The 20280-nt window shown below is 48.6% G+C and overlaps 1 protein-coding gene across 1 annotated transcript; it reads left to right on the forward strand.

Moving 5' to 3' along the window:
- The first annotated feature begins 1065 nt into the window (after positions 1–1065).
- ARL8B (ARF like GTPase 8B) lies at positions 1066–18401 on the forward strand. The gene is made up of 7 exons (XM_084214316.1): positions 1066–1334; positions 9964–10044; positions 10624–10697; positions 11109–11202; positions 11800–11867; positions 12096–12166; positions 13583–18401. Exons 1-7 carry the CDS (start codon positions 1212–1214, stop codon positions 13630–13632), a joined length of 561 nt encoding a protein of 186 aa, XP_084070442.1. The 5' UTR covers positions 1066–1211; the 3' UTR covers positions 13633–18401.
- Positions 18402–20280: the final 1879 nt, after the last annotated feature.

The raw sequence follows: 20280 nt of genomic DNA on the forward strand, positions 1-20280 counted from the left end.
ATAACGAGGTGAAGTGGGCTGTCCCTTTGGTTTTGGAAGTTATGTGACCACACAAAAGGTTTTGTATTTCACTTCCTTAAAACGTACTTGGGCCAACTGGAAATATTGCAGGTGATGTTTTTTTTAATTCTTATTCCTCTGGAAGCTGGGATTGGATTTGTGGGTGGCCCTGAGGGGCCCTCACAGCACTGCAGTGATGGTGTGTGAGAGGTGAGGGTTGACACCTTCACCCCATCCCCATGACGGCGAGCAAGGAGGAGAGGACACAGAATCTGTGCCAGGGGACGCTCAGGTTTGACATCAAGAGGAATTTCTTCATGGCAAGGGTGGTCAGGTGTTGGAAGGGGCTGCCCAGGGTGGTGGAGGAGTCCGAGGAACGACTGGACGTGGTGACAAGGTCTGGGTGGCAAAGTGGTGCTGGACTCGATGACCTTGGGGGTCGTCCTCAACCTAATGGAGCCTGTGGTGGAGAGGGCAGGGCAGGGCCTGCTTCATGGTGGGGTCAGGGGCGTCACCACCGCCTGCCCCGCTCCATGGCAGGCTTGGGGTGACACAGCCCTCCTCACCACACCCAACATGGCGGCTCAGGGCGGGTGTTACTCCTTACCACACCCAACATGGCGGGCTCAAGGGTGTCCCCACTGCCCACCCTGCTCCATGGCTGTCACACCTCCTCACCACACCCAACATGGCAGCTCGGGGGGGTGTCACTCCTCACCACACCCAGCATGGCAGCTCAGGGCGGGTGTTACTCCTTACCACACCCAACATGGCGGGCTCAAGGGTGTCCCCACTGCCCACCCTGCTCCATGGCGGCTCAGGTGTGTCACACCCTCCTCACCACACCCAACATGGCAGCTCGGGGGGGGCGGGTGTTACTCCTCACCACACCCAACATGGCGGCCCCGCCCCGCCCTCTCCCGCCGCGGGTCCTCCGGCCGCCAGGGGGCGCTGCGGGGCGGGGCGGGGCCGGCGGGGCCGGGTGACCGCTGCGTCACGTGAGGGCGGCGGGGGGAGCCGGGCCCGGACGAGCGCGGGTGTCCCGGAGCGGCCGAGAGCAGCGCCCGGCACGGCCCAGCGCGGCTCGGCACGGCACAGCCCGGCACAGCCCGGCCCGCAGCGTCCCGGCCCGCCGGAGCCATCGCCCGGCCCAACCCGCAGCGCCCCCGGCCCGGCCCGCAGCGCCCCCGGCCCGCCCGCCCGCCGCCACGATGTTGGCGCTGCTGTCCCGGTTGCTGGACTGGTTCCGCTCGCTCTTCTGGAAGGAGGAGATGGAGCTGACCCTGGTGGGGCTGCAGTACTCGGGCAAGACCACCTTCGTCAACGTCATCGCGGTGAGCGGGGCGGCGGGCGGGGGCCGGCGGCGGCCTGAGCCCGGCCCGGGGCCGCGCCGGGCCGGGCCGCGGGGATGGAGCCGGGCCGGGCCGCGGGGAGCAGCGTGTGAGCCCTCGCTGGGGGATGGCCGAGCCTCGGGGGCTGCCCTGCCTCCGTAAACCTCTGTGGCTAATGGGACCCGCGGGGCCACCGATCCCACGGCAGGGCTCGGCCCAGGGCGGGCTCTGAAGGCGCCTTTCAGTCAGGGTGTCGGGGCTCTGTTAGCAGATGTGGAGATAACATTGTGTGTCTTCAGCTGCCGCCTCCCTTTGACTGCTTTTCGGTAGTCCTAAATCATTTAAGTGTCAGCACCCACTCACGGTTCTCCTCACAAATATTTGCTTATCGATTGCTGGAACCCATATCAAGTAATCTCCTTTCTCTTAAGGTACAACTTAGCTAAGAAGTACAGCTCACAAGCACAAGCCCATCAGCAGCAAACCGCTGTGCTAGGGCCTGCTGATCTGGTGATGTGCCTGGAGCAGGTAAAGGAAGGGTGTGGGAATACTCCTACACGAAGCTTTTCCATTGTTGAACGAGATAAAGAGTGGCTTTGCCTAAATGGCATGTTCAGCTTCATCAGTGTCCTGCTCTGCTGATGTATGGGATGGAAAACATTCCAGGAGACAAGCTGGACTTCAGGAGCTCCTGAAATGGGCAGCCAGGGTGTCTTTTGGTTTTTCAAAGGAGTGTGAATGACCTGAGTGCAGTGCACCTAGAATGAGAAAGCTGATGTCTCCAGCTTTAGAGTGAGCACACCTTCATCTTGTCTCTTGGTTTTTGAGGCTGTGTCCTTAGCACCATGGAATACTTGTAAGAATGTATTTATTTAAGTGCCAGTTGAATGAATTAGTGGCTGGGAAAAGGACTTTCATTCTCTTGCAGTTATACATCATCCTTGCACACTGACAAACATCTTGGCAAACCATAACCAAGCCCTCCTGTAGCTCAGGTATAAGCACTCAGTGGGCTCCTGATGATCAGGGAAAATGGGTTACTTCATGAAAGGTAACTTCTCTGACTAGCTGTCACCTAAAAGTTGCTGGAGTAACCCAGGAATGCCAGGAGCCTTTTCCTTCACACTCTGCCAATACATCTGGGCTTGGATTTGTAGAAATGGAGCTCTCAGATTGTTGTACAGCCTTGATCTGTGACTACTGAGTTGGTACTGCTTGGAGTGTTTCTGCAGCTGGGGGCTCTCTGCAGGCTTTTCATCCTCTGGAGTCCTCCTGGTGATGGCACTTGACAAAAAAATGCTTTGCCTCTGTATCAGCAGCTGCTGTAGCAGCAGCAGCACGAGTTTGGGGAGTAACATGTGAAACTCACTGCAGGTATGTGCAGCAGTCAGAGCTGTAGTAGCTGCACATCAGAGTCCATCTAAGTTGTCTCCAGTGGGAGAAGTTTCCCTAAGTAAAGCTGGAGTCTGTTTCCAGCCTCCTCTGCGGGGGTTGAATCTTGCAAGGTTTCAACCACATGTTAGGATCACACCCAGGCATTTATCTGAGTGAGTGCCATTCAGGGAGCCTTGCAAAACCCCAGGCAAGGAGGAAGCTGCTGAGCATGCTGACACAGCCTCCTTAGCTGGTTTAGTTTGGAAGCATCAGGTCACATTTCTAAAGTTTTTAATTAGGAAATCTGGTGAGCCTTTACACAAAAAAAACAGAGGGAAAGGATTTGCCCAGGTCTGTACTATTGGTTTAAACAAAATAATGGCATAAGCTTCAGTTACCAGTGCAAAATCACTTTTTAGAGCAGTGCAGTCCATGGCATGCAGAGCTGTTTTCTTATTTGCTTCCTTGACTGACTTTAGTTCAGAGACTGCATTTGGGAATGAGTGCAGGGAAAGAACAACTGCTCTCTGCAGGCCAGTTAATGGTTTGGGTGGATGAGGCTGTTGGGATTCCTCAAAACTGAAATGAAAGGAATGACACAGCAAGATGTCCTGTAGGACAGCTCTAAAGGCTGGAGTGCACACCAGGAGCTTGGTGTGGCTTAGAAGGTTGTGTGCTGCCTAACAAAGGGCTGCTGCCAGCCTGACAACAGTGAGTTTAATCCAGTATAAATGTCTAATGTAATCTCTGCCCATCAAATCAGGAATATGAAACTAGAGGGAAAACTCAACCAGTTACACAGGGAAGCTGGTACAAGGCCTGACTGCTGCTGAAGTGGACAGGCCAGGAGAGGCAGAGAGTCCAGTTCTAGAATAATCCTTTTCTAGATTGGTGGTGGGTTTTGATCACGTTTATTCCTCCAGTGTAAACAAACACTCGATTTGTAATCAGGCTAAACAAGGGCCTGGAGAGAGGACAAGAGGGAATGGATTTGAACTGAGATGGAGAGGTTAGATTAGATATTAGGGATAAATCCTTCCCTGTGGGGGTGGGGAGGCCCCGGCACAGGTTCCCAGAGCAGCTAGGGCTGCCTCTGGATCCCTGGCAGTGCCCAAGGGCAGCTTGAACAGGGCTTGGAGCAGCCTGGGACAGTGGAAGGTGTCCTGCCATGGCAGAGGTGGCACTGGATGGGCTTGAATGTCCCTTCCAACCCAATCCCTCCTGTGTTGAGTTTGATTAGGAGGTTTAAAACCCAACATTAGCAGTGAAATCTCGTTAGAGCTGGATTCAGCTAATGCAGCTTCTGCTTTTCTAAGGCTCTGCATTAGTCACTGTCTCTAATTAGATATTAAGCATAAGTTTTCCATGTGTGTGAGTAAACTTGCTCACAAGGGAGGATATCATTTCTTCCTGGTCCTAATTTCCCTAATGTGGATGGCTTGTGGCTCTTATTCAGAGAAACTGCATGTCATCCCGGGATCGCATCTGGAACTGTCGGCTCCTGAGCCGAGCCCTGGAAATGCCCATTATTTACAGCCTCTGCAGGATCTGGTGGTGTTTGCAGCTCATGGCCATTCCCACCTTCCTTCAGCCTGACAGCTGGAGCTGGGAGCCGTGGCTGTGCTGCTGTGGGGAGCACGAGGGGCTGCTGAGGCCCTGTGAGGCCACTGAAACACGACTCAAGTAAGCTGAGCCTGCCCACGGCCCTGCAGGCGTGCAGCTGGGGATCGGGGCACCCTTGCAGCCAGGGAACAACGGGCACCTGTGCAGCTGGGGAACAATGGGGCACCCCTGCTGCAGGGGAGCGGGGTGCTCATACAGCCAGGGAACAACGGAGCACCCCTGCAGCCAGGGAACAGTGGGCACCCGTGCAGCTGGGGAACAATGGGGCACTCATGCAGCTCTATTGCATGGAAGAGTGGTGTGGCCTGGGGTTTCTATAGAAGTTCTGCCTGACACCTGGTAGGTTGAGCCTTGCTCCACGTGTTTGGCACTGGAACACTGAAGCTTGTTAGCCTGATAGTGAGCAGATCTCTGGAGGAGTGGTAGAAGTTGGACTTTTCTGATACAGTCATCAGGTTCAAGAATAAACTCAACCTGGTTTTGGTGACAGGGTAAATAAGGTCCCTCTTTAGGATTTGTGTCAAAGCCTGAATTAGTGTGGTTGGTTTTTTAACTTTGGAATATCTGGCAAGTGTTGGAATTGTGGTTTCTAGAGAGAGGCAATTCCTGAAGTGCCTCTCAATGAAAGATTCGTTTGGCCAGCTGGGAGCTGCAACTTCCTTCTGTTCTCGTGACTGTTAGAAGTAACTTTGACTTAAAGAAGTCACACCAGAGAAGTGCAGAAAAATATTGCTCTAAAGAGCTCCACTGCTGTTTTAATGCTTTTGAACCACCCAGGTAGGCCATAAATTCTGTGTGTTGTCACTTGATATACACCATGGCTAAGAGAGAAGGCTGATAAAATTTGAAGTGTTTCTTAATGGCAGAAGTCTCTTGAAAGGCATTGCATCACTTCATTAGCTAATAAAGCTCCTAGGAGGTGACTCAGACCCTTTCTTTGAGGCCCCGCTTGCTGTACCCTAGATGGGCTAAAACAGGTGACTGAAATCAGGATCTCCTTTTTCCATCTTGGTCCTGAATTCCTGTAGAGCACTTTGTAAGCAATGGCAGAGCTTTAGGTGGTAGCATCTGGATAAAGACACTTTTCTTAACTATCAGAAACATGAAATGTCATGAACTCTTACATGACTATCTTCTAGACAGACATATGCCTTCTTTATGGTCGATATTTGCTAAGCAGTCCATGTCCTTTTAAATATTCAATTAAACTCAGGGCTGCAGAAATAAAAATGCCTTTTCTTGTCATGTACCACTGTTTTGGTTTCTGCAGGAATCATTCCTGGAAGTGCTGTTGGGAAGCCTTCCAGGGATTGAAATTTCTAAACTGCAGTTCAGGCTTCTGATCGTGATCAGAAGTGGCTGAAACACTGAAGTATTTCCTAAAGAAGGAAGCTGGACTGTAGAAAGTTGATTTGTCCATTTATGAGGCACTGCTTGGTTGAGGCTATGAGTGTTGCAGAGGAGGTTTAGTGTAGGGGTAGCTTGATATAATGCTAAAATTGCACTGCTTTTAAAATAAATTTTTTTAAGAAGACGTTTTGGAGACATGCAGCATTTTTTCTCAGTGCGAAAGAAATTTTTAGGGATGAGCAGTAGGGTTTAATGTAATATTCTGGTTCAGGTGGATTGGGAGTGTCCTGGCTGGATTCCATACTCCATTGGTTTTGTCTCCTAGTTGGTTAAGCTTGTTTGTGATCTCATCTAGCTGGATGAAAAGCATTATAATTAAAGATAAAACAGTCTTTGCTGCGTGATAACAAAATCTGTATGAGGAAATTGGTCCCATAACAGTAGTGAATCATGTCAACTTTATGAGATTCAAACTAAAGGCTGCCCTGACCTTCTCTGATGATACAACGAATGTCCTTGTGCAGGCTGTGGAATCAGAATCAAGCTGCTTAGGGGGCTGACAGTCCCTAGAGCTGTCCAAGGCCGGGCTGGACAGGGCTTGGAGCAATCTGGGCCAGTGGAAGGTGCCCCTGCCCATGGCAGGGGGTGGAACTGAATGGGCTTTGAGGTTCCTCCCAATTGAAACCACTCTACTATTCCATAACTCCCTGGAATTTGAGTTTCTGGTTATAGCTTATGGTTTTGGAGAGGCAGATGAAGAAATCCAAATGTGTTTTGTTTGGTTTATGGTTTGACTCAAGACAACTGGAAATGGTAGGTTTAATAAGGTTGTTGTAATATTAATTAAATTATAAAAGAGACTAAACTTGCATCCTTTGTACACTTCTGGAATGTCAGGGAGTGGCAAGTTAAACACTTGTCCTAAGTTTTCCTCTGGGAAATGAGCTGTACCTGTAGCTGGCTTGTTCACAAGTGCTGCAGTCTGTGATTTAGTGCTGCCACTGATACAAGGTGAGCTGAACCCAAACTGATCCATGGAATAAAGTCCCTAGTTCAGTCTGGGTGCAATTTTGCTGCTCTGAATAATCCTTATTCAGCATAAGTACTCATGCGGGTGGGTGGGTTCATGCTGCACTAAAATCTCATGTTTGGGGTCTCCAGGAGTTTTGAAGGGAGCATCTCTTAAACCAGGAGGCTGAGGGATTAGTCCTGGGGGTTCTTTGTGCATGTGGCCTCTGAAATCGGCTCTGTTTACTCTCCCTGGCCCTTATCTCCCGCAGGCTTGGAGTTAACTTTGTTTGGTGACCTTCGGTTTGTGCTGGTGCTCTGTGGTCTGTGTGACCTCGGGGCTGAGGCTTCCAGCAGAATCCCTGCTGGGACAGCTCCTGCCCTTCCAGGAGCCCTGCAGGGAGCTCAGGGTCTGCCTGCTGGGGTGTGCACCAGTGCTGAAAACAAGGGGTTGCTGGATTTGTCAGCAGCTACTTCTGCTGTCCTTGATGAGTGTTTGAGAAATGCTGCTGTGTGTGACAACAGCCAAAGGCTTTCCCATGGGGAATTGAAAATATTGCTGTGCATATCAAACTTGTTTTAAAGCTGGTGTTTCAGGAGAAAGCATCTTATTGTGAGCACACAGTGATAGCACGGAGAACTCTGCTCTGGGAGGGAAGGCTGATTCAAACCAAGTGACTTCTAGTAAAAGTGTGTTCCTTTTGTGCTGTTCTTCAGAGTAGCTTTTGCATATGAATACTCTAAGTTGAAGCTGAATTCCTGGCTTTTTTTCCTCTGAGGAGGTAGTAAACAAAAGCCCTCTAAATTCTGAGTGTAGAGAACAGTTTCTGGGCCAAGGCAGTTGAATGTGGTAGCAGAATCCATCAAAGGAGATCACTGTCTGCTGCTAAAATCCTTTACAATCGTTTTAACCAATTTTTGACCTGTCTTAAAAGAGAAGGGGACTTCCAATAGCTTCCTTTGGGTCCAGTGAGCAGAGGAACACCCACACTCACATCAGGGGAAGGTCTTTCAAATGAAGACCTGAGCTGACCCATGTGTTCATGTCAGCTCTGGATTGTCCCTCTGCAAAGCAGAGAACAGGCAGCTGAAACTCAACTGAGTGACTCCAGTTTTAAGGGTTTGAGGTTTTAAGCAAGTCAAAACAAGTTTGGGGATGTGCAGCGTGGGTAGTGAGCACTTGGGAAGGAATCAGATGCAGCAGCTTTCCTGAAGATTCTGTAAAAGTTTCCCTGTGGTGGGTCACAGTAATTTCAACATTACATTAAAGATGTGGCAAATGAAGTGCTGCTCCAATCTGCAGGAATCTGTGTCCTGAAAGAGTAGTGGGAGAACATGAAATGGGTACTGCAATTAGTGGGATGACTGGCACAGTGAGTGCTGCAAGGGAGGGCTATAAACTCCTCACAGGGATGGGCAGGGAGTGTTTAAGCAGCCTAGAGCTTGATGAGGGTCATGATAAGGTGCTTTATGGGTAGGAATCAGGGGGAAGGCCAACAAGGCACATATCCTGGTAGGAGTCTCTTCTAGACCACCCAGCCCAGGATGAAGAGGCACCAAAATCCTCCTTAAGCTGCTGGGAGAAGTCTCACTGTGGCTAGGCCTCGTTCTCATAGGGCACCTCAGCTTCCCACATGTCTGCTGGAAATAAATGCAGCAGGGAGGTGATGAGTCCAGGAGGTTCCTGGAATGTGTGTTCCTATTGATATGAACAGCTCTCGAGAGAAGGATCTGGAAGGATATGAGTGGGAATAGTTGGCAGCATCTGGGGTGAGGCTCAGCAGCACAGACATGGAGGCTCAGGGAATGCTTGGGAGATGCTGGGATAGGAGCTGTGGGTGTGGGGTGTGACTGTGGAGGCAGGAATGTGGAGGCAGGAATGCTGTAGTGCTTGAGCAACTGGCAAGTGACCCTTCAGAGGCAAGATTGGTTTGAGGAGCTGAACTGAGCTGCCCCAGGCGTGGCAGCGCAGCTGACCATGGGCTCTGAGCTGTGCTGGGCACTCTGTCTGCAATGGGCAGCTCAGGCCCTGGCATTTTGGGCAGGAATGGGCAGCTCCTGGACTGGCATGCCCATCCTGCCACGTTAGAAGGGGTAGAGTGACTTCTGAAGCAGTGCTGCAGGGTCTGCAGTGCTGACCCAAGCTCCTCGTGCCGCCCTGGTCCTGCTGGCCACACTGTTCCTAATACAAGCCAGGAGCTGTTGCCCTTCATGGCCACCAGGTCAGGCTTAGTTGCTCCTTGCAGCCTGTGGGCAGTCAGGCCCTAATTCTGGAGTGATGTGTCTGAGATCCCAAAAGGCTTTGAATCCTAGGGAACTTCTCTGGCCAGTGTCAGGGGAGAGATGCAGATTTTGCTGCTGTGATTCCAAACCCTAATTAAACAACTGAATGCTTTGGGATCAACCCTAATTTTTCCAAATGTGCTTGACTGTCTGGTTCTATTACACATAATGGATGTAGTGATCTTCATAATGGCCACTGTGGCTGATTCACCTTCTGCCAAACAGCCAAGGGAGAAATCTGTAGTAGTGTTGAAAACTCTTGTTACGGCTGCAGGAGATAGTTGGGAACTTGGCTCTCAAGCTGCTGCAGATGGAAGTGTTACAGACAGTAAAACATCTGCCGCTGGAGAAGCTCTCCAGTGCAGTGCTGTTTGCAGCAGCTCTGTCCCAGCTGGGAGTGATGCTGGAAACAAGCTCAGATCCTCTGGAGCTGCATTTGCCACTGCTGCACATGTTGGACACTGGCCTGGCAGGAAGCTGACCCGGCAGGTCCTTCCACTTTGCAGCCTTTAACACTCCTCAGGGAGTCACCCCATACCTGTGGGTTGGAGGCTTCCTCCACAGGAGTGATTCATTGCTGCAAAGGCTGGCCAGAGAGCAGCTTGCATCAGAGGGAGCCCTTCTGGATATTTCTAGCTCCCAGGTAACTGGGAGATCCTGATGGGCAGGCCTTGGCTCCAGCAGAAGTAGGTGAATGGCTCTTCCTCCCCTTGCCCTGGCTGTCCGTCTGTTAAGCTGTGCAAAGCTCTTTCCCAGGTGACTTTGTTCCCTGGCTGCCTCAAGGCTTGAAAAATTGTTTCAATGCTTGTAAGAAACAAGTTCTCTGACTTCACACAAGCTCCAGTACACATGGATTTAACATCCACGACTTCTTGGTCGTAAAACCTTCAGCTGAGGGGCGAATGGTTAGAAAAAGCTTGTGATATTTTACTATGTAAACCAGTTGTGTCAGATAAGCACTAAATTTAACTTTCTCTTTTTTTCTGTTTTCCAGTCAGGTCAATTCAGTGAAGATATGATTCCTACTGTGGGCTTCAACATGAGGAAAGTTACAAAGGGTAATGTTACAATAAAGGTATGTTGCCATTGTTGACTGTTTTCTTAGGTTCTAGTTTGAAATTTACATGTTTGCTCTGTTTTGCTTCCTGCCTTGAGGCAAATATAGAACATTGAAGAGGCTCAGCTAAATCTGTTGAGTAGCTTAAGAAGACATTTATGTTTATTTATGGAGTTTCTGAAATGAGAATCTGTGTGTGATTCCCAGGTTCATGGACTAGTTAAAGCGCTGTTGTGATAATGCTGTCTGGCTTAGATCTGAGTGTTTGAGGCCCAGAGATGCTGCTTTCCTGCTCATCAGTTTGCTTAAGGGAAGGTTTTTAAAGTGAATACATTGTGTTTTCTTGTGTAGCTCAGTATGTAACCTTCATACACTGGATGTTGTTACATCTGGTGCGAGGTGTTCCTGTTCGCACCTCCTGCTGCTGGGCCCTAAGCTCTGAGCAGCTGTGCACGGGATTATTCCTGTTCTAATATGGGAGGGGTCAAGCAGCTGCTTAAGGAGAAAGGAAAAACTGTAATGATTTCTTGTCTTATCTTTGCCTGACATGTTCAAACACAGTGCATGGCTAAATTGTCTTTCTCCCCTTGCCTTAAGATTTGGGATATAGGAGGGCAGCCCCGATTCCGGAGCATGTGGGAGCGATATTGCAGAGGAGTTAATGCTATTGTGTAAGTGTCCTTCCTTCAGCTCTGCTTCCTTCACACGGGCTTCTCTTCTCTTGGAGCCTTCCTAACACTGCATGCCTCACTCTGTAGTTCTCCTTGTGATTCTGAACGTTCACTGCAACCACGCTGACCTTGTTCACCCCTCAGTTCAGGGCTCAGGATGGGTTATTTTATCAGTGTCTGATCTGGAGTACTAACTCCTCCCCGTCTGAACTGGGTGGCAATGCTAACTCAAAGCATCTTCCTTCTGCTCTGGTTTAGAGAATTTTTTTTAAAGAACTAAATTCTTTGCTCAGAAGTCCTAGCTTTCTTGAAAGCCTTGTTGAATGTGCCCAAACGTGGCAGTGTAACGGAAAGAGTGATGTTTCTGCAGGAGCTCGGTGTCACTGACCTAACCTGAAATTCTCTTTAAAGCTACATGGTAGATGCTGCAGATCGTGACAAAATAGAAGCCTCTCGGAATGAGCTGCACAATCTTCTAGATAAGCCCCAGTTACAAGGAATCCCTGTAAGTAACATCACCTTAAACACCATTAAATGTCTCTGAGGAATGTGCATCACTTGAGCAACTCTGAAGTCTGCCTTGAACTCTGCATTATAAGGCCCAACCTTACTGGTCAGTATGGACAGTGCCTGCCTGCAGTGCTTTAAACCAGTTTTTGACCTTCAGTGGTCTTATTCCACTCAGTGTTCACAAAACATAACAAATACAATTGAAGCAGTAGTTTAGATGATTCCACAGATGAGTTTGTGCTGTTGACTAAAGGTTAACCACAGTGTAGTACAGAAGTGTAGAGTAAGTTGGGGAATCTCAGATGAGTGTGCTGCAAATATTCTGAGATTTATCGGCTGACGTATTCTCTTGCTTGCTCTTTGCACAGAACAGTTTATTTGTACCCCCTCTTTCCCTGTGACTAGGTCAGTCTTCTTTCTTGATCTGGTTTAACTGTGAATATCTCATTCCATTAGATTTAATAGGCAGATGCACAGTGCTCATGAGACTCCCTTGAAGTCTGTTGCTTTTCTGGTTTTTGTTGGGGTTTTTTTCTGTTTGTTTGGGTTTTTTTTAAGCAAAGCCACAACCATTTCCTCCTCTGGATTTCAGGTTCTAGTACTTGGAAATAAGAGAGACCTTCCTAATGCTTTGGATGAGAAACAGCTAATTGAAAAGATGTAAGTCTAACCCTTGCTAAGAAACATTTATCTTACTCAATAAATTCATGTACATAGATTGTTATTAGATCAGGAAGCTCACATTTATGAGTGGAAAACCCAGAAACAGCAGGTAACTGAATATTGTACAGAACAAGTTGTGTGGGGAAGGGGAAGAGGAGCAGCTCAGATTGTCAGCAAGAGCCCTTGTGTCAGTGAAATGTGTGCTGACATGTTCTCTCTTTCCAGGAATCTTGCTGCTATTCAGGACAGAGAAATCTGCTGCTACTCAATTTCTTGCAAAGAGAAAGATAATATAGGTAACTATTAACCCAAAACACTGAGAATTATGAAGTGCTGTCAGAGGATGGATTGGGCAGATTGTAAGTTCTTAAACAAGCTTCCTGTCTTCAGGAAACCAGGAACAAATCAAAGACCAGTGTGTGAGTGCATGGGTTAAATTCAGTATAACTCCTGATGGCAGTGAGGAAGCCTGACTGGTGTTAAAGCTTTAGGGGTTGTAGTTACCAAAAATGCCAGTCCCTGTGAAATCTGCTCCTTTCTTCAGTCAGTTTGCAGGAAAGAGCTGACTAGTCCATTGGCTTGGCCTGAATGATTTTATACTTCTGTCAGGTGCTCTCACCTCTGCCTCACTTGGTCAAGATGCCAAGTACTCGCAGCAAGTTTTTCCTCAAGTTTATTCCCCAAGATTATTTCCTTTGAAATAATCATCTTCCCTTACTGTGTTATCACAGCAGTTTGTGTTGTGGCATCTGCCAGTCCCCTACAGCCAAACAGTGCCTTTTTCTGGCATAGACATTATATGCTTCAGAATTTGAGGAGTTCAAAGCAGCAACCATGTCCTGTAATCTCTGGTATTTGCCATAAGCTTTGTGATTAAACCGAGTCATCTCAGCTGAGTGAAAACAGAATTTAACAACACTTTCCACCCTTTTCCTGATGCCTTCCGTGGCTGCCATGGGATTAACACTGGTGCATTACCAGGGTAACAGGAGTTTGCTGATGAGGAGACTTCAGGGTGATGCTCCCAGGAGGAACTCTAAAGGATACCAGGATGGCTTTATAGGGAAAAAAGCTTCTTTCTAGGAAAACGGAATAGTGGAGCAGTTGCGGCTTCCAAGAAGCCCCTGTCACCTTAGCATCAGTTAAATGTTCAGACATGCTGGATGGAAGCAGAGACTCCCTTCTGTGGAGATCCACACAAGGCTCCCAGCACAGCTGGGAGCCACTGAGGCTCTGGGGAAGGAGCTGCTGGAAGGGAGCCAGGGCCTTTCCCTTCCTTAGGAGAGCCTCTTCCAGGCAGGGAGGAGCATGATGCCTTGTACCACAGGGCTAAACCAGCTTTGTTCTTATCAGAGGAGGAGCTGCAGACTGGCTGAACAGAGCAGTGCTGATCTAAAACTAATTATTGGAGCCACAGTGAAGTGTCCCATGAAGGAATATCTTTTTCCTAGACTAACTAATGGACTAACTGAGGAACAAGGATGTGTGGGGCAGTGCCTGCCATTGTTACCTAAAGGATGCTGAGCAGTTACAGGATCAAAGCATGGACAGCAGACATCCAGAAAATCATTGTCTTCGTCTGCCCTGGGCCATCCTCTAGAGAAGGGCTGGGATATTCCTGTCCTGTGTTTGGGACACTGGAATACCAAAGCCTTGCCACTTGTACCAATGCAGACACTTGAATGTGGAACTTCTCTTCTCTCTCCCTGTAGATATCACGCTTCAGTGGCTTATTCAGCATTCAAAATCTAGAAGAAGCTGAAGTCTTCCTGGAATCTCCAGTACCAGTTGGCCATAATCTCAATTGACCACTTCCCTCCATAATGAGATACTACCCAAAACTCCTGTATCAAGAATCTGCCTTTTCACGGTTCATTTCTCATGTGCACTGCTGAAGACTTGTATTCTTATTCTGTCACAAAACAACTAGAGTTGTCATGATAAAGTCAGCACAAATATTTATTTTACAACCATCTGTGGTGGGAGGGCTGTGGGGGGGGCTTTTTAAAGAAATATCTACCATGTTAACTACGATGGTACACTCTGTTCTGGTTTTTCAGGGCCAGGTTTTTATATGATTTTCAGCAAGTGTTTTATTTCTAGTGTTTAGTGGCTTGAAGATGCTGATGCTTGACAGCATTAAGATTCTGTAAGATGCCACATACAGTAGTTAGAAAACATTTAAGCGTGAATTGTGGGATACTGATTGATCTCACAGATGCATGTGATGTGTGTATGTAAGCAGAGAAATGGAAACTGTTTGCAGAGGGGAGCACAAGGCATAGATCAGCATCACTAATCTACAGCTGAGATCCTGTCACTTGAAAAAGAAAACTCTTGTGATGAATTAGGAAAGTCATCTGTTTAAAATCATTCTGTTGCTTCTGTTTAACATTTATGTGGGGGATGGGAATGGACTGTTCTGTCAAACTTTCAAAAATTGGAGTATTCCAGCATGAAAACAAATCGCTAGGAACATCAGGCTGTGTTCAAATACATTTTTCTATCTCCAGATACTCGTGGTCTCTCTCTGAAACCAGAACATGCATTCTGAGCAGCTGCATGACACCCAAATTACTGATGCTCTTGTATCGAGGCAGTTGTTGACCTTTAGCACAATCTGTGTGTAATTGTCAGTGTCTCTCCTGCTCCTGGAATGGCTGGGCACAGTTTCACCTGGTGCTATGGAATACCTGGGCTATTGTGACAACTCTAGACCCGCCTGCTTTCTCGATGTAACCATGTGCAAAGCCTGTCAGACGCAATGAAATGTTTTGCTGTGTCAAAGCACAAGAGAGCCAATGAATTGATCCTGTCTCTTGACTAGCTCCTGCAGCTTAGGGAAGTGTGTATAAACTCAAGACTGTAATGTTTCTATAGGTTTACTTTCTCGGTGACTTCAGCATTTTTAAAGGGACAGCCTTGTTAAGACTGGTTTGTTCATCCAGCAGTGTCAGTGTAGCTACTCGTGTGTGCAGATCCATGGTGCAGCTGCTTGTGTTGCCTCACACTGTGTGTGACTCCTCACCTCACGTGGTTTGCATCCCTGGGAGCCCCGGGCTGGGAGCAGCCTTGTCCCCTCTGTTCTGAGAGCCAGTGTTAATGCAGACTGCCATGGCCTTACTGTCCTGTCCCAGCTCTGGCACTGCTGCACAGACACTACACGCTGCCTGCCTTCAGTCTGAAATTACGTTTTAACTTTCTGTCCCCTTTCAGTTCTCTGAAGCATGGTTTCAATTAATCCATACTCTGGTGCTGTAGAGGAGAGGGTGTATTAACTTGCTACTGTAGTCCCGAGTTCACCAGAACTGCTACAGTTACTTTTATTTAGCAAACTTGCTTGTGCCTATCATAAGGAAACTAAACTAGAATGTGTGAATCTTTGTGGGGGACCAGGTCACTGTTTAGTTAACTGGCCTATAGCTAAACTTGATGTGTTTGGTGTTTATCTACTTCACTGCTTTCAGCGTTTATGGCATCCAAACACTACCAATTGTTAACCTGTGCATTACTCTCTGCATGTGAACAACTTATACAATTACTGAACTTTGTAAATACGTGTTTTTTTTTTTATTTAGGTGGATGCATATGTTGGTTTACTGCTCTTCAGCTTTATTCAATAAACTTATGTTTTGAGGGTTGTATTGACACTTAACTGCCTGACTTGAGTTGATGTGGCTGAAATCATGGAAAAACATAATGGGATGTCTGTCTCCTCTGCCAAAGATTCCAGTGAGGGAAGAAGGATTGGTAAATACCTGAGCTGATTTATATTCTGTGGTTCAACTATTCCAGTGAAATGCTCACAAAACTACCTTTGAGGCCTGGGGCTTGCTCACCTTACCTGGGCAAGCTCGGAGAGTCAGTCTGAGCAGATTGCAGGGCTTTTTTATGTGTTTGAAAGGCACTGGTCAGCTGCAGGGTCTGAAGCAGGGGCAGCCTTCTGGAGCTCTGTTTTCAGGAGAGAAATGCATGTGTCTGCAAGCTTGGCTCTTGTGTTGAGCCTAGAGTAAAACCTTTGTTTTTCTACACAAGTGTCAGATCTTGCAATGCCTGATCATTCGCTGCCAATTAAAGAAGGATTCTTATCTCAGTGGAAAGTGAGGCTTTTGTTGACTGAGGTCTTGAACAAAATCTTTGCTGTGATTTTAATCTGAAGTTTCACTGACTGTTCTTCCCAAAGGTTTTTGTTGTATTAATTTCTCTTAGGACACTGATTAATTAATAGGAGTGTCAGTCAGCATCTTCCAATTAATGGTAAGAAATTGGATGTCTTGTTTCAGGCTTGTCTCCATATAAGCTTTCAAACTTACTGAGCTGTGTCAGGTTAGGTTTTAGTCCTGAGTGCAGGTCTTTGAGCATCCTTCATGTGTAACTCGGCTGGTGGAAGGACTAGTGACCTGTTAAAGATCCTGTGCATATTTCTTTGGGACTTTCCTGCATGCAAAACAAGCTCCCTGCAGCTCATAGTAAAATGTCTCTAGACACAAATCTGAAAACAGTGTTAGTGCACTAAGCCTTGTCAGCCTGGTTGGTGTGATAGCAGCACCAGTCATTCAGTAAATCAGCTGTGGTATGAACTGGCCCACAGCTCTTTGCTTGATGTGGTATTTCAGTACCACTTTCTATTTCTAGGTGTAAATAGCAGGGAGGAACACAGGAACCCCCATGATGTGTGTGCTCTAAAAGATACATTTGCAATCCTCCCCAAATGCCCCCAGCTGGGTTTCACAGCTGCTGTGGTACTGCTCTGCCAGATGCCCTTGGTTACTGCTGTGGCAGGAAGGAGCCCTCAGAGAAGCTGCACTTGTTCTGGTTCTGGGCTTGAGTAACTTGCTAGGCACCTTTTCTTTGAGAAGGGAAATGGAGGAATTGTTTCCTTCTCAACACCTTCTCAGCCTTGGACTGAAAACAGTACTCATCTGGCACTTTATGTCCAAGGTTGAATCTTTAGTGGCCTGATAAAGGTGTGGAGCCCAGCACAGGCATTAGCAGTGGTGTTTGCTGAACTTGGGTGCTGCAGCTGTGTTCTAGAAATGTAATCTCGCCGTGATTATTTGTCTCAGGCTCTGTAGTGAGCCTGGACAGTAAAAAGAGGCTGATTAAATTTCCCATTCTCTTCACAAAGTTGCTTTTGGGGATGCATTTTAGTTTCATAAATGATTGCATTTGACATCAATATAGTCATATTTATGTCACATAGTCCCGAAACTCCCCTGATGTAGGTCTTGACTGTTGGCATGTTACAAAAAGCAGCTCTTGTGAAAGGGCAGACACTGAGTGTGGCGGTGAATACCTGGAAGCTGGACAGCACTCGTGCCTCTGTGCCCTGGTGGGGTGTGGGCACTGTGTGCTGTCCTGGGGTTTAAATCAGCTCTCAGTCCTTGGTGGTGGCTCTGTTCAGTGCAAGTGCTCCTGGAGCAGCAGAGATGAGATGAGGAAGCGTTGCGCTTGCCCCCACAGCTCTGCTGCAGGAGAGTTTCCTTGGAGTGTCCCTGTCCTCCCAGCTTCAGTGTGGGTGGTGGGTCCTCAGTTCCATCAACTGCAGGGTGATGGGAACTCCCCTGCAGTTCCAGAGCAGGGGAGTTCCCATCACCCAGGGACAGCTGAGGGCTGGGCAGCTGCACAGAGCAGCTCTGTCCCACCACTTGGCAACAGGAAAGATGCACAAATGTGGAGCTGTTCCATCATCTGCGGAACCAATAATCGGTTCCTCAATGATTTATGTTATCTCTTTGCATCTTGATGGAAACAGGTTGGAAAGATTTTGGGTGCTGACATATCAAACTGCATAATCTTCACTTTCTGGTGGAAGTAAAGGCCAAAGAAAATGCCTTAAACAGTCTGTCTGTTGAATCTAGGAGTGTTGTGCAGGGATCTGTAATAACCTGAGGTATGGCTTAGCAGGATTATCAAGCTTTGAACTCCCTGAGGTTTCCTTTGTCGTTTGTGGCTGTGCAGTGGCACGTCCTGGTTTGCTTTGTGCAGGAACTGTGCTCCCCCAGCATGCCCACACTGCTCCCCTGCCTTGCTCCTGCACTGACCCTGACAGTGTGGATCCCAAAAAGGGCTGCAGAACAGGACATTTAGCTGTGTTTCTAAGCTGACACTGACAGTGAATCGTGTTAAAAGAGAAATAATGTGTGAGTGCTTGAGCTTCAGGGCTTTAGTTCCCAAAATGTGAGTGCAGAACTTGTCTCACCAGAGCATGACCCTTGAGAGAGGGCTCTGCTGCTTCAGGGCTGCAGCTGCTGCATGTTCAGCATGTCTTGGTGAAACAGGGGTTTTCTCTATATGTCACTCCAATGGCAAACCCAGAATGGCACTCACAGGGGCTTTGCACATACTCTGTAAAAGGAGAAGTGAAATACTTGATGTTTTTATTTCCCTCCCAGTGGAAGGTGGGTAAGTAGACCTTTGTGCCAGGATTAGTGCCTTTTAATTATGACATGACAGGTTTTATTCTGTTAAAGGCAACATGTATCATTGTGATAATTTTGAAGTGCTTCAATAAAGTGTTGTTGAAAACCACTTTTTTGCATATTTATCTGTAGTAGGATAGCTGATTTATTATTATTAGAAATATCTAAGAACCCTCATTACCTAATTTAACTACATGACTGCATCTGGAGAATGACTGTAAACCTTGTGTTCACTGGGGGCAACTTTGAAAGGCCAGGCTGTGAAATTCCCATTCCTGATTATTTTTATTCTGGTGCTGGAAGCATTGGTTGGTCTCATTTGTGTTTCTCTCTGAACAGACCCATTGGGTTAAGTTCCTGAACCAAATTATTCAACAAACAGAGCAAATACGTCAGTAGAGGAAGAAAAAAATGTGGTGTGTGAAATTTAAAGCTGAACTTGGTTTTCTCAAAGAGTCTCAAGAGTAAGTAAACTGTTAAGGTGCTTTTGTGAAATTGTGTTAATTTCGGGTGTGGATACTTCAGTCTTTGCCTCAAGAAGGGATTTTCCTCTTTTTAGAATCAATAATGAAGTCCCTTCTTGGTTTGGATAACATCTAAAAGATCCATGAATTCTGCAGACTGAGGAAGGGAACTGAAAGATTGTCCAGGCTAGAGGATTTTATCCAAAGCCAGCATCCGGAATTCTGGATAGACCACTGAGTTGTGATACTTGGTTTGGATTTATTCATTCTACTGTTCCTGTTGCAATAATTGGAAAACAAAGACCTGACTTCTGCACTACTCTCACATACAGGCTGAAGACAGATCATTATTGTCTGCTTGTCTGTCTGTGCATAATAGTCCTTTATTTTTTTTCTCGTGTAGGCATTTTTCTTGTAACAAACCAGGCGCTTTGGTAAAAGGATGCAGCAGCAGCGTGGAAGGGCAGCCCGGCTCAGTGACAAGTGACCGGTTCACAGCCAGCCACTCGATGCTGTTGGGGTTGCTGGGGTAGCTCAGAGCCGGGTTTCCTCTTTACCTCTCCCAGCTGTGTTTTCTTTCTGTTCTTTTGCTTATCTTCACGAAGTTTGGTTTTACCAGTACTGCCGGAGTGTGTTCACTCACATCCACACCCACACCTGGCGTTTGTCAGCTCTTTTCCTGCAGCTCTGTCCCCGAGCCCGTGCCCGGCAGTGCTGCGGTCACACTTGGCGCTCTGCTCACCACGTACTGTCCAGTCACTGCTGGCACTACGGGATGGAAATCCCTGTGTCCATCTCCTCCAGGACCCTGGCCCGGGAGCGTGGCTTGGCTTCGTGCCCCTGCAGTTCCGGGGAACGCGGCTCCTGCCCCCGCCGGGCTCCTTCCCTGCCGCGCTCTGTGCTCCGGGGCCGGGCTGCAGGAGCCGCGGCCCTCGAGTGTCACAGAGTCCCGGAACCACAGGGGCTGGCACAGCGCTCCCAGCCCAGGGAGTGCCAGCTGTGCCCGGTGCCCACCTTGGCCCCGGCCCAGAGCACTGAGTGCCACCTCCAGGAATTCCTGGGACGCTCCAGGGGCGGGCACTCCAGAGCCCCCTGGGCAGTGTCAAAGCCTGAGCACCCTTTCCACTCCTGCGGCTGTCCAGCCGCTGTCACCGGCACCCCGGGCCCTTTCCGGGAGCGCTGTGGCGCGGCAGCGACCGCGGGGCAGGGCCCAGGGCCCGGCCCTGTCCGGGGAGGCCGCGCCGCTGCCCGGCCCCGCCCTGACCCCGCGCCGGGCGGAGCCGCGGCCGCGAGCCGCGCCACGACAGCCTCGCGCCGCCCCGCCCCTTTAACGCCGCCGGGCCGTGCCCTTGAGCGACACACCGCGCGCCCAATGGTCGGAGGGCGCTCCCGCCTCCGCGCCGGCTTCACCAATAGCAGCGCCGCGTGGGCGGGCCTTGCGCCGCTCCCAACCCTTGTTTCCCTTCAGCTCTTAAAGGGGCCGCGGCGCGGCGCGGGCGGCGCCGCTGCGCTATGCGCGGGCGG

This window comes from Fringilla coelebs (assembly GCF_963513975.1).
Source record: "Fringilla coelebs genome assembly, chromosome: 13".
Taxonomy (NCBI): Eukaryota; Metazoa; Chordata; class Aves; order Passeriformes; family Fringillidae; genus Fringilla; species Fringilla coelebs.

Excerpts from the sequence above, each read along its gene's own strand:
- ARL8B (XM_084214316.1), top strand. The coding sequence starts at position 1,212 with ATGTTGGCGCTGCTGTCCCGGTTGCTGGACTGGTTCCGCTCGCTCTTC. Across the intron at positions 1,335-9,963 it reads CCTTCGTCAACGTCATCGCG|TCAGGTCAATTCAGTGAAGA; the intron begins GTGAGCGGGGCG and ends TCTGTTTTCCAG. Across the intron at positions 10,045-10,623 it reads AGGGTAATGTTACAATAAAG|ATTTGGGATATAGGAGGGCA; the intron begins GTATGTTGCCAT and ends CCTTGCCTTAAG.